This window comes from Geotrypetes seraphini, chromosome 1, assembly GCF_902459505.1.
Source record: "Geotrypetes seraphini chromosome 1, aGeoSer1.1, whole genome shotgun sequence".
NCBI lineage: Eukaryota > Metazoa > Chordata > Amphibia > Gymnophiona > Dermophiidae > Geotrypetes > Geotrypetes seraphini.
The window spans coordinates 210,906,794-210,920,907 of NC_047084.1; the positions used below are offsets into that span (position 1 = coordinate 210,906,794).

General features: G+C 44.4%; 1 protein-coding gene across 4 annotated transcripts in view; it reads left to right on the top strand.

Moving 5' to 3' along the window:
* KDR (kinase insert domain receptor) overlaps positions 1-14,114 on the top strand; it is a 115,541-nt gene that overhangs the window by 26,289 nt on the left and 75,138 nt on the right. For all 4 annotated transcript variants that reach the window (XM_033945291.1, XM_033945273.1, XM_033945281.1 and 1 more), the window contains one exon: positions 11,514-11,653. In XM_033945291.1, coding sequence (XP_033801182.1) covers positions 11,514-11,653 — 140 coding nt within the window. The remainder of the gene's footprint in view (positions 1-11,513; positions 11,654-14,114) is intronic.

A 14,114-nucleotide genomic window follows, 5' to 3' on the forward strand; every position in this document is an offset into this window, starting at 1 on the left:
CCTGTGTCCACCATCACCCCTTCACTGCTCCCCTTATCCAGCAGCAGCCCTTCTCCCTTTTTAATGATATGTTGGTTGTCAGAGTTTTTAAATGTATGTAGGTTGTAAACTGCAGAGAATTGTAGATTTGTGGAATATAAGTTTGTTCTTAAATTAAGTGATGATAGATGCTTCTGTATTCAGCTGAACAGTTTAATATGAATAGCTTACATTCCCTGTTAGATTATTTTCAAAAGAAGGGAGAAAGTGTGGGAATTTAGCAAATAAATGTGTCCAAGGCTATTGTTTCATAGATCATAGTATGCTTCGCTCTGTCTATTTTCAGAACATATTTTCTTTTGTGACGGGGTTCCCTATTGTTAAAAGTCCTGTTTTCACAGGGAAAAGGAGGGGGCTCTTTCAGTCAGTCAGAGGTTCAGTAATGGCTGTCTGAGGCACACCCTTTTTCTCCTGTAAAAATAGCTTTGAACAATAAGGAGCCCTGACACAAGTTATGTTTTCTGAAGCCAGACAAAACAGTATATGCTGTAATGCATTGCACAAAACTTCTTGACACTGATTAAACATAGAAACATAGAAGATGGCAGCAGAAAAGGGCTACAGCCCATCAAGTCTGCACACTCTGCTTACCCAGATATTGTTTTTAAAGTTTAAAGAACGAGTTGGCTTAGTGGACTACCTGAAAATGTTCTAGACCAGCTTCTTGTCCTTGTTAAAACAGTCATATTTCTTGGATCTGGGCAAAATGAGGATCTCTGCGATGGGAGATGGTTTTTCCTATGGCAAAGTTTAATTTCTCCTTCATGGATGGAACCAGGCTTTGAGAGGGTACATCTCACTTATTTTATGGTGCTTCCAGAAATACAAATTATGCTGGGATGTTTTACAGAGCAACATAGTAAGGAGGCAGCTCTATAAACGGGCTCCTCCCATTTAGTTGCATCGAGGACATGCTATGAGTTCCTGTTCTATAATTGCATTGGTCACCCAGATTCTGTTATACAATACAGTGCTCCACGGCGAATTCGCAGTCCGCGATTCGCCGTCCTGGTCATTCGTGGTATTTTCCGACTGCGAATGACCGGGCAGGAGAGGGCAGCTGGAGAGACAGGAGAGGGCAGCTCCTGATTGGTGAGGCCCGACTTTAGTACAGGAAGAGGCGGGCGGAGCATACCGTGAGCGATTTCCTTCACTCTCCGGTTCTCTGCCAGCCCTCTCCTGCCTTTCTGGCTTCCCTCTCCTGTCTCCCCTGCTAAAAACCATTGAATATTGGGAGAGTACTGTACTAGCATAACCACTTCATCGCATTTGCTGAGCATAGGGTGACCAGGTTACCCATTCCAGAAGGGAGACTTTTTGGCCAGTCCTAGATTTCTTCCAACCTCATTCTGGTGCATTATGGGACCTGGAGCACTGATTTCAATGGACAGAATCATGAACTACAAATACTACAGTACACTGCTTTGGGATGTAATTTTAAAACCAGGACTGGCCAAAAGTCTCCCTTCTGGAATGGGTAATCTGGTCAACCTAGCTGGGCAGGAATTGCTAGAGTGGCTTTGTAAAAGGAGCCCTTAGTTTTTTATTTATAAATTTTTTAAATCATTTTGTATTCAACTATTCCAGGCAGGTTACAATTACAACATACATAATAATATTAGTAACAGAAACCATAAAATACTCCCTCTTTTTTTATTTTATTTTTATTCATTTAGACAATCCTTACAAGTACAACTACTTGTTCTAGAAATACAGAAACCTATCCCCCAGGAAACAATTTCAAAGTAAAGAATATATAATAAAAAAACTTTTTTTATAATAATGGATTTAGATTCTTAGACCACCATTATAACATTTGAGGGAGAAACAGAGAAAATAAAAAGAGAATTTTTTTTAACGTTATCAAAAATGAAGTAAAGGCTTAAACGGCATATCCCTTGGTACATTATTCTGAGCTTCTAACCCCTTGAGGACCAGAAAAGATCTTAGATGTTCAGGCAGAAAAAAGACATATTTTAAATCCAAGCATTTAACAAGGCATTTACAAGGGTATGCTAACAAAAAGGTGGCTCCCAATTTTTTCATTTCTTCTCTCATAGCAGGAAATTCTCTACGTCTTTCTTGAATTGTTTTAGTTATGTCCATAAGAACATAAGAACATAAGCATCGCCTCTGCCGAGTCAGACCATAGGTCCATCGTGCCCAGCAGTCCGCTCCCGTGGCAGCCCTCCAGGTTAAAGACCTGTTAGTGATCTTTTACTTAAAACATTTGCCTTGTATAGTATCCCTCTAACCATACCCCTCAATCCCCCTTTCCTTCAGGAATTCGTCCAATCCCATTTTGAACCCCAAAATCGTACTCTGCTCTACCACCTCCTCTGGAAGCGCGTTCCAGGTGTCCACCATCCTCTGAGTGAAGAAGAACTTCCTAGCATTTGTTCTGAATCTGTCTCCCTTCAATTTCTTCGAGTGCCCTCTTGTTTTTGTTGCCCCCACCAGTCTGAAGAACATCCACAAAAAGGAGATCCACTCTATAAAATACCTCCTCTTAACCACTATCTAATACCAGATTCTTATGCGTGAGATCAACTTATTAGACATCCAGGCTGTGAATGCATGGTTGAGGAGATGGTGCCAGGAGGAGGGCTTCCACTTTGTGAGGAACTGGACGTCCTTCTGGGGAAAGAGTAAACTCTACCGGCGGGACGGCCTGCACCTGAGCACAGAGGGAACTAGACTACTGGCTGCCAATGTGAAGAAGGAGATCGAGAGGGCTTTAAACTGAGGAAAGGGGGAAAGCCGACAGCTGATCTGATGTTGACGCTTCGGACAACAGTATCCAGAACAGATGCTGAACGGGCTGACTGCACGGAGGAAGTAGAAAGACCAGTGGATCTTATGATCAGACAGCGAGGGAAACAACAGGTAAAGGGAGCTTGCTGGGAAGAGACTAAAGGGCATGGAGACACAGGAGGACTGGGTGGCGCGAGGGCGAAAGCTGAGGGTATCATAGGGGCTACACAAGGCGAGGGGGATCGAACAGAGGCTGGGGCCCAGGAGGGGGCAAGAAAACCCAGAGGAAAAGCGGGGAAGTGGGGTGGCGGAAATGTGGGGAAGCTGAAAGCTACGAGGGTAAAGGCTGAGGGCAAAGCAGAAGTACAGGGAACAGGAGAGGCGGCCCAGGTGAATGCAAAGGTGGAGAAAAAACAACGGGACCTGCGGTGCTTATACGCAAATGCAAGAAGCCTCATGGCCAAGATGGGTGAACTAGAGGTCGTGGCCAAGGGGGAAGACCTAGATATAATTGGAATTACAGAAACATGGTGGACAGAGCAGAATCAATGGGATGTGGCGCTACCGGGGTACAAGCTCTACAGGAGAGACAGGACCCACAAGAAGGGGGGAGGCATAGCACTATATATAAAAGACTCTATCTACTCGGTCGGGATGGATATGGCAACGAAGGCAGAAGGGCTGGAATCGCTATGGGTCAAATTGCCGGGAAACAAGGGTGCAGACATAAAACTGGGGCTGTATTATCGCCCACCTAGTGCGCCGGAAGGAGTCGGACACGACTTGGAAGCTGAACTGAGACAGGAGTGCAGGACTGGAAGTGTAACAGTGATGGGGGACTTCAACTACCCGGGGATAGACTGGAGTACGGGTCACTCCAACTGCACTAGGGAAACAGGATTTGTAGAAGCTGTGAGGGACTGCTTTATGGAGCAACTGATCAGGGAACCGACGCGGGGGAGTGCTACTCTTGACCTCATCCTGAACGGATTAGGAGGGCCTGCAAGAGGGGTAGAAGTGGGAGGACCACTAGGCAACAGTGACCACAATGCGATCAGATTCACTTTAGAAAGGGGGACACCCATAGTAAGGAGGACCGCAACAACTGCGCTCAACTTCAAGAAGGGGAACTATGTTGCTATGAGGGAAATGGTGGGGAGGAAGCTCAGAAACATCTTTAGGATGGAGACTGTGGAAAGCGCCTGGACCCTATTCAGGGACACCCTGCAGGAAGCACAAAAAAAGTACGTCCCCAGTTTCAGGAAAGGCTGCAAGAACAAGCGGTCAAAGGACCCGATTTGGATCTCAGCAGAAGTAAAGAGGGCAATAAACGACAAAAAAGTATCCTTCCGGAGATGGAAAAAGGATCCAACGGAGGAAAACCACCAGGCGCACAGGAAATGCCAAAAAGAATGCCATCGAGAGGTTAGAAAAGCAAAAGGGAAATACGAAGAGGGGCTGGCCAGAGAGGCGAAAAACTTCAAGGCATTCTTCAGTTACGTAAAGGGGAAACGACCAGCGAGAGAGGAGGTGGGGCCGTTGGACGATGGGGATAGGAGGGGAGTGATTAAGGAGGATAAAGAGGTAGCTGAGAGGTTGAACATGTTCTTCTCATCGGTTTTCACGAGAGAAGACACATCTAATATACCGGACTCAGAGGAGCTCATGAGTGGGGAACAGGCTGAGAAATTAGAGCACATAGAGGTAAGTACAGAGGATGTCCTCAAACAGATAGACAGGTTAAAATGCGGCAAATCACCGGGTCCGGACGGGATCCACCCGAGGGTTCTGAAGGAGCTAAAACAAGAAATAGCGGGCACAATCCAGCATGTTTGTAACCTATCCTTGAAAACTGGAGAGGTACCAGAGGACTGGAAATTGGCGAATGTCACACCTATCTTCAAAAAGGGATCGAGGGGTGACCCCGGGAACTACAGGCCGGTGAGCCTGACTTCAATTATAGGGAAGATGGTGGAAGCTATGATCAAGGACAGCATATGCGAGCACATTGAGAGAAATGGCCTACTGAGAACAAGCCAGCACGGATTCTGTAAGGGTAGGTCATGCTTAACGAACCTTCTGTACTTCTTTGAGGGAATAAGCAGTCGGGTGGAAAATGGGGAACCCATCGACATCATTTACCTCGATTTTCAAAAGGCTTTCGACAAGGTGCCACATGAAAGGCTGCTTAGGAAGCTGTGGAACCACGGGGTGGGAGGGGATGTGCACCGATGGATAGAGCACTGGTTGTCGGGTAGACTGCAGAGGGTCGGAGTGAAGGGCCAATATTCTGACTGGCGGGGAGTCACGAGCGGTGTGCCGCAGGGATCGGTGCTGGGGCCGTTACTCTTCAACATATTTATCAATGACCTGGAAAAGGAAGCAAAGTGCGAGGTTATAAAATTTGCAGACGATACCAAACTGTGCGGCAGAGTTAGCTCCAGGGAGGAGTGTGAGGACCTGCAAAGGGACCTAGACAAGCTGGAAGACTGGGCGAACAAATGGCAAATGCGCTTTAACGTGGAAAAATGCAAGGTCATGCATATAGGGAAAAAAAACCCGTTGTTCAACTACAAATTGGGGGGGGCATTGTTGGGAGAAAGCAGTCTTGAGAGAGACTTGGGAGTGCTGGTGGATGCATCACTGAAGCCATCTGCACAGTGCGCAGCGGCCTCAAAAAAAGCCAACAGGATGCTGGGCATCATAAAAAGGGGCATAACAACCAGGACGAGGGAAGTCATCTTGCCACTGTATCGAGCGATGGTGCGGCCGCATCTGGAATATTGCGTTCAATATTGGTCGCCGTACCTCAAGAAGGACATGGCGGTACTCGAGAGAGTCCAAAGGAGAGCAACGAAACTGGTAAGAGGGCTGGAACACTGCCCATATGCCGAGAGGTTGGATAGGCTGGGGCTCTTCTCTCTGGAAAAAAGGAGGCTCAGGGGTGATATGATAGAGACCTTCAAGATCATGAGGGGCATAGAGAGGGTGGATAGGGACAGATTCTTCAGGCTGAAGGGGACAACAGGTACGAGGGGGCATTCAGAGAAACTGAAGGGAGATAGGTTCAAAACGAATGCAAGGAAGTTTTTTTTCACCCAAAGGGTCGTGGACACTTGGAATGCGCTACCGGAGGACGTGATTGGGCAGAGTACGGTACAAGGATTCAAACAGAGACTGGACGGATTCCTGAGGGATAAAGGGATCGTGGGATACTGAGAAAGCTAACCAGAAAATAAGTATAGAAACCCGACCAGGTCGTGCATGTGCAAGACCGGAGGGCTAGGACTTTGATGGGAAGATAGGACTCAATAGGAAACCAAGGTGGCATGGGGGCCCCTTCTGGTGATTTGGACAGGTCGTGACCTGTTCGGGCCGCCGCGGGAGCGGACTGCTGGGCAGGATGGACCTATGGTCTGACCCGGCGGAGGCACTGCTTATGTTCTTATGTTCTTATGTTCTTATTATATCTATTTATATAACAATTTATGTAGTGGTGGAAAAAATCCTCAGAACTGGAACAAAGCAGTATCCGGTGTCTATATATGTTTTTTCATAATGCATCCACTATAATCATTGGCAAAAACCACCAACCACCTTTTTTTTTCTAAAAAATCTTAATTTAACTAATAATATTTCTTTTTTTTCTTTTAATATGTTATACTTCATCCAACTTCTCATGCATTATAAGTTCATTCATTAATGTTATACTCGATTTTGTTAGAACTCAGGGCTCCTTTTACTAAGGTGCGCTAGCGTTTTTAGCGCACACAGGATATTACCGCGTGCTACACTATGCGCTATGCGGCTAGAACTAATGCCAGCTCAATGCTGGTGTTAAGGTCTAGCGCGCACGGCAATTCAGCATGCGCTATTCCTCATTATTCAACACTTTGTGAATCAAAGAGAAAACTTTAAATTTCACACACTGGGAAATTGGGAGTTTGTGAGGTCCGTTCAACAATTATCAGCATTCCTTAATTTATGTAGCCACAGCTACACCAACCATAGATCTGGAGTAACTGCAGTCACATAAATGCAGCAGAGAAGTGCATAGCTTACAGTGTTTTGTAAGTTATGTGCGTTAGTGGAAGCTCCGCCCATTACATGCCTGTGCTCCACTTACAAGCAGGGTCCTTTTGCACAGTAGGGCAACAACAAAGCCGATTGATAGAGAATCAGCTGTCTATTGCTTCACCCAAATTTTATTTACCACATAATACAAAATGAGAAATACGATAATTAAAAGTCCAACACGACCGTGTTTTGGGCTAAGTGCTCCTGTATTATCTCTGTGCTACCCAGTTAGTGCATGCTAATCAAATTGCAAAAGCTGAATAATGCTTCCAGGCTCATTCCCTGCCCATGAAACACTCCCTCCAAAAAGTAAATGTAAAACAATATATTAAAAAATACATGGTTAGCGCATGGAAAAGGGGAGATTACCACAAAACACTATAATTCATTTTCAGTAAGCATTTTCTCGTGCATTAAGCACATATTAGGGTTTAACATCCTTTAGTAAAAGGGTCCCTATATTGAGGCTGAGGTTTATTTTAGGGATGTGCATTCATTTGAGCAGGACAAGAAATGTCAACAGAGATTCCAGTGTCGTTTCATAAAGTTCACAGTCCCACTTGACTGGAAAAGTCCCTTAATTTTTCCTGTGTTGGAAACGGTGTACACTGTTCAGAAAGAGAGAATACTCTTTCCAACATTGTTCCTGAAATGAAAACAACAACAACCCCAAAACAAATAAAAAGAAAACCCCAGAAACAAAATTAAAATTCTAAAAATAAAAGGGAACTGCTGGGACTGTTTTTGTTTGGGTTGCCAAGTTTTACTTGGAGGCAGGGATTTAAGCATGAGCTAGTTATTAGGAAAGGTTGTTGTCTCTTTCTGTGGACAAAGGCTCATGATCTCCCTTTACAGAATTTGGAGTGAGCTTTGACGGAGACTTCAGTAGTTGGAACCTAAGAACTGTACCGGGCAGAGCTTTGGATTCTTGCCCAGAAATAGCTAAGAAGAAGAAAAAAAAAACCCCCCAACAAATTTTTAGATTGAATCAGGTTGGGCAGATTAGATGGACCATTTGGGTCTTTATCTGCCATCATCTACTATGTTACTATGGTCCTTGCCACTGATTTCTAGTGAAATTGCAGAAACCTGGAGCTTTTCTCCCTTTTAATCCTTGATTGTACTAGCTGGCAAGGGGAGCAGAAGAGCACCAGTGTATGGGGCCATGTCCTCCTTCTTTGTCAGATGAGCCTACCTTCTGCTCCAAGTGGCATTGCTCTTGGTTCCCAATGTACATTAAGCCCTGGACAGCAATGAACTGTGGACATCAATGCTACAATGGAGGAGGTTGTATGCACTAAGCTTTAAGGGCTGGATTCTACAACAGCCACCAAACGTTAGGTGGTAGTTGCTGCTCTACCACCGCCCAACTTAATTGGTTTAATTGGGTTTAAGTGGCACAATAAATGGTCACACCATTAAAACTTCATTAAAAAAATTAGCCGCCACTACACGGCCTCTGGGACTGGCGCCTAGGACTAGTGGCACATGCCACAGCCTGGAAGTGGGTGTGGTTAGAGGCAGCATCGGACTTCAGTGTCACTGTGCACCAGCGGCTGTGATTCAGGAAGGACCCTAGGCACCGGAAATATAGACCTGTAAAAACCTGACCTACCTTTCCGGCGCCTAGGGTCCTTGGGAGTCGAGATTCTAGAAGTGGTGACTGCTGGTGATTGACATGCGGCAGGCACCCATTTTGTAAGTGCCTGCAGAGGTGTAGCAAGGGTGAGCAGCACCCGGGTCGGTGGTGCCCCCACCTGCCTCTCCCCCTGCCATGCGCGTGTACCCCTACCTTTTAAACATCGGCTCGAGCAGCCCCCAACTTGCTGCCCACATCGGATTTGGCGCTCTCTTTGACGTCAGTTCCTAGGCACGGGTCCTGGAAGTGATGTCAGAGAGCGCCGAAGCTGACGCAGGCAGCAAGTTGGTAGCTGCTTGTGCCGAAGTTAAAAAGGTAGGGGTACACGCGCATGGCCGGGGGGGGGGGACAGGTGAGGGAAGGGTTGCATGCGGCATGGGGAGGAGTGAGAAGGGAAGGGCAGAGAGGAGGAGGAGGGATGCTGGCACTCTGAGTAAGATGGTGCCCGGGGCGGACCGCCCCCCTTTACTACGCCCCTGGGTGCCTGCCACGGCAAGCGCTGCTTACAGAATCAGGGCCTAAGTGCATAGAAAGTGTTAAACTTTGTAGCATATTTGAGAACATCAGGAAGTATTTGAAAATGCATTTCTGGACATACAGCAGTGTGTTATGTGTGGAAATAAGTGACTGAAAAAGTGCGTATCCAATATGCTTTAGAACAGTTATACCTGTATGACCAGTACATGGATAATATCCAAACTGAGTGGAGGTTTTCCTGGGGATGGAGCTGAGGAAAAATGTGCATATACTTTGGAAAATATGCTGGTATGAATTTAAAATAAGCCGTCAAATCTGTGCACGGTACAAGTTTGTGCTAGATACCTAGGAACTAGAACACTAGCATAGTTATCAGTGCCCCTACAATTTAGGCATATGCTCTTACATCAACCATAAATGCACATGCCTAAATTCGAAAAGAATACGTGCTATTGTATAACACAGGATATTTTGCAAATTATGTGTATAAGAACGAGCCCTACCTAAGTTCTGCTGATGATCTGCACACCTCATTGCCAATACACACTATTTGATGTAAGTTAAGTACTTAGGCCCCATCCAAGCATTTAAAGGGTGGTTCTGTAAGGAAGATGCCAGTGGAAAAGTATGGCCGGTTCATAGACAACTGGGCGAAAGACAAAGGTGCGCGCCGACAACTGAGCGCAAGACGGAGGCGCGCGCCAAAGAAAATTACAGTTTTTAGGGGCTCCGATGGGGGGTTTTGATGGGGAGCCCCCCCAGTTTATTTAATAGATATCGCGCCAGCGTTGTGGGGGGTTTGGGGGGTTGTAAACGTCCACATTTTACTGTAAACTTAACTTTTTCCCTAAAAACAGGGAAAAAGTGAAGTTTTCAGTAAAATGTGGGGGGTTACAACCCCCCCACCCCCCACAACGCCCCCACAACGCAGCGCGATCTCTATTAAGTAAAGTGGGGGGGTTCCCCCTACGCCCCCCCCGTCGGAGCCGTAAAAACAGTAATTTTCGTGGCACGCGCCTCCGCGCTGCGCTCAATTGTCTGCGCGCGCCTTTGTCCCGGTGCGCTTTTGACCTGACACCGTATGGCCAGTATGAAAAAGAAGGTATTGATGTCCCTGTTTAAGACTCTTGTGAGATCTTATTTAGAATATTGTGTAGAATTCTGGAGACTGCACCTTCAAAAACATATAAACTGGATGGAGTCGGACCAGAGGAAGGCTACTAAAATGGTTGGTAGTCTTTAGCATAAGGCGTACGGAGACAGACTGAAAGATCTCAATATCATATGTATACTTTGGAGGAAAGACGGGAGAGAGGAGATGTTTAAATACCTACGTGGCATAAATGTACATGAGCTGAGTCTCTTTCAATTGAGAGGAAGCTCTGGAATGAGGGGGCATAGGAAGGTGAAAGGGGATGGATTCAGAATTAACCTCAGAAAATATTTTTTTAACGGAAAGGGTGGTGGAGACGAAGAGTGTATTGGAATTCAAGATAGCTTGGATCTGTAGGAGAGAGGAAGGGACAATAGTTCACATGGTTAGGCAGACTAGAAGTTTCAATCAATGATCTGAAACAATGTCAAAACATAGAATTTCATTTCTGCAAACTGGCACTTACATGAAATAAGATAACATAACATAACATTATGCTTATTAACCGCATAACCAGAAGTTCAATGTGGTTTACAAAAAGTTATAAAAGTAAACATGTTACATAGAATAAGATAATTCATTAAGCCGTCAAATATTTAGAAAACAAGATAGGTCTTCAATTGTTTTCTGAAGTGTAGTAAGCAACAATATTCGGAACACTCTTTTCAGCTACGGCTCAGAATTTAGGAAGTTGGTTGCTTGGACTGAGAACTTTTCAGCACCCTCTCATATAATGGATGCAAAAATGACAGGTCTGTGCAAAAACACACTTATACATGTGTGTTTCCAACAGATCAATTAAGGAAGTGTAATCACGGGAGGGGCATGTGTAGGAAAAGGGCATTCCCTTAAAATGTGTACAATGTTAGAAAATTCAAGGGATCCAAGCCCAATTTATATGCCAGGATTTACACCTGGTTTCATTTGGTGGAACTCCTTGTGCCCAAAGTTGAGTGTGAATCCTAGTGCGAATTCATTTTGGTGCCAAATTTTGAGCATTATTATAGAATTTTGCCCAGTATTTGAGGTATGGTCACACTGTGGAGTGATACAAAAGCATGATTACATTCTTATTTGTTTTCAGTAATGTATATGAATGTCTGTGTGTTCGTGCTTTTCTTTTCTTGAAAATCAGATTTTATGATTTGTAACACTAAAAATAAAGGATTTTCAATTATTTCTGGTGGCAGAATTCAACTGGAGATTTTTCCACTATAATCCTGCTTTCGTGTATCTTGACACACCTCCTTAGAGAATAGTATTAGTTTTTAAAATATGAAAGATGCACAATTAACAGATGATATTTTTAAAAAGTATTATCTTTGGCAAGCACACATTAAAATGTTTTAATTTTTGCTACATTTGATTTTTCAGGTTTCAAAATTTATGAATTAACTGTGGACCACTTTCCCCAAGTGGAGCTGGCTGTTGGGGAGAAATTAAACCTAACATGCACTGCTCGAACTGCACTAAATGTTCGGGTTCAATTCAAGTGGGATTACCCTTCAATCATGGTAAGATTCTCGTACATTAATATTATACCAGTCATGAAACAGTATAATAGATTCTCTTGGTTTGTCACAGTGGTGTGCAGTCAGGGCCTTCAGGGAATTTGCCCCACCCCCTAAAGGCCCCGAGGGTACTGCTCTGAATTTTATTGGTTGAGCAGACAACAGACAGGTGTTGCGTAGCCAATCAAATTCAAATCAGTTCTGTCAAGACCTTCAGGGGGGTTCGGAGAATCACAGCCCAAGAGCCATGCTTTTTTTTTTTTTGTTTGTTTACTTTTTGCTCAATGCAGTTTGACTGGTTGAGAAGACTGCCTACTCAACAAATGAAATAGCAACATTCAAAAAGTAAACAAACAAGCAAAAAATAAAAAAAGGAAAGAAAAGGAAGCAGGGTTGTATAGCTACTGATCCACTGAATCCTCTGAAAGCCTTCACTGCACGCTACTGCAACAGATCTGTGGAATCCTAAAGGCTGAGATCTCTTGAGTTTGCCTATGGCTTGGAGGTCATGCCTATGTGTTTTAACCAGGGTTGTGTGGGATGAGATTTGGAAGGCTAACAGTTATATATAGACTGAGCAATGACAGATGATGATATGGACTTAATGAATTCATGCAACATTAAGCATAAAAATGTTCAGTACATTTCTAATATGCATACAGTATTTGGAAATCAGAGTCAATGAATAAGTTGTAGGCAATACTTTCTATTGGCCAATTCCATATGTCCTTGACTACCTTCACCATGTCAGTGAGGAAACAGCAGTTACCCTGGATTTAAATCGAACAGGCCTTAGGTCAGTTGCAAGAGTCAGGAAAAGGAAAAGGTGAAGGCTGAGGGGGATTATAGAATCAGTGAAACTGGTGACAGGTCAAAGCGCGCGACGACAAAGGCGCGACGACAACCCAGCGCAGACAACTGAGCGCAAAGCGGAAGTGCACCGAAGAAAAACAGTATTTTAAAGGGCTCCGACGGGGTGTGTGTGTGTGGAGGAACCCCCCCACTTTACTTAACATAGATCGCGCCGGCATTGGGGGGGTTTTGGGGGGTTGTAACCCCCCACATTATACTGAAAACTTCACTTTTTCCCTAAAAAGAGGGAAAGAGTTAAGTTTCCAGTAAATGAGGGGGGTTACAACCCCCCAAGCCTTCCCCCAACGCCGGCGCGATCTCTATTAAGTAAAGTGGGGGGGGTTCCCCACCAACACCCCCCCGTCGGAGCCCCTTAAAATACTGTTTTTCTTCGGCGCGCTTCCGCCTTGCGCTCAGTTGTCTGCGCTGGGTTGTCGTCGCGCGCTTTTGTCTATGAACCGTGAAACTTTACAGTTCAAAAGTCCTTTATCTCATAATGGATAAGGCAGTCAGTGTACGCAGTAAGTTCTTTTGGACTTAATGTGTGCCCAACTTTATTCATAGTGTGGAAAGTTATACACACAAGTTGTAGAATTAGGTCAGTTGTATGCATAACAATATAATAATGAGCCCAACCAGCCAACTTCCTAAATTCTGAATGTTATTTTGCCACTGTAGCTGAAAAGAGGGTTATTTTATTTCGCTGTCAATTTGCAGAAACAAAATCCTAAGTTTGGACATTGTTTCAGATCATTGATTGCATCAAACGCGACCATCCACCTCCAACACTGCCCATCTGCTGCTGCCCAGATGAGTGGTACATCGATAGTCAGACATCTCCGCTGAAACCTGCCCACCTTGGGAGGCCCTGCTGGTAGTGAAACTACCAATGGCATAGCTTTCAGCTTCTCAGATGCACACAAACGAATGTGTTAGTTGTATCTGTGAAGGGACAAAATGCAGCCTATTAATGTAATGTAGTTAGATTTTTCATATAATTCAATGTCGTAGTAATTGTATCAGATAAAACAAATGTATGGAAGTCCAGGTCAATATGATGTTAATTTTCTGTGGCGCTGCATGGGCTGTTTTCTTTTTACTTATAAAGAGTGCCTGTTAACAATTTCATGAGGTGTTAGCAGATAAGACTTGACGCTATGAAAGGAGGTCTGGGAATCAGGGCACTTTGGCTTTGTTTCAAACACCAAATTGTGTTGTGTTTGTTTTCTTTTATGGTAAAGCTTTTGTTTTAAATAGAAATGAAAACACAGAAGTGGGTGGCATAGATACTATGCCCTGTTGAAAACACCAAGGTTATGGAAAGTTGAATTATTTTTCACTTTAAAAAAAAAAATTTACATGTTTGCTTTTAGGAACGTGCAGCCAGAATAGGACTGTATGTTAGAAACAGTCAACTTCCTTGTGATTTTGTTCACTAAAGACAAAGTAAATCATCCATTTTTACGGACTGTATTTCAATTCAGGAAACCATGGGACAAGCACAAGAGATTTCTAAGGGAAAAGAAGAAACATAGAAACATGATGGCAGATAAAGGCCAAATGGCCCATCCAGCCTGCCCATCCGCAGTAACCATTATCTCTTTCTCTCTCT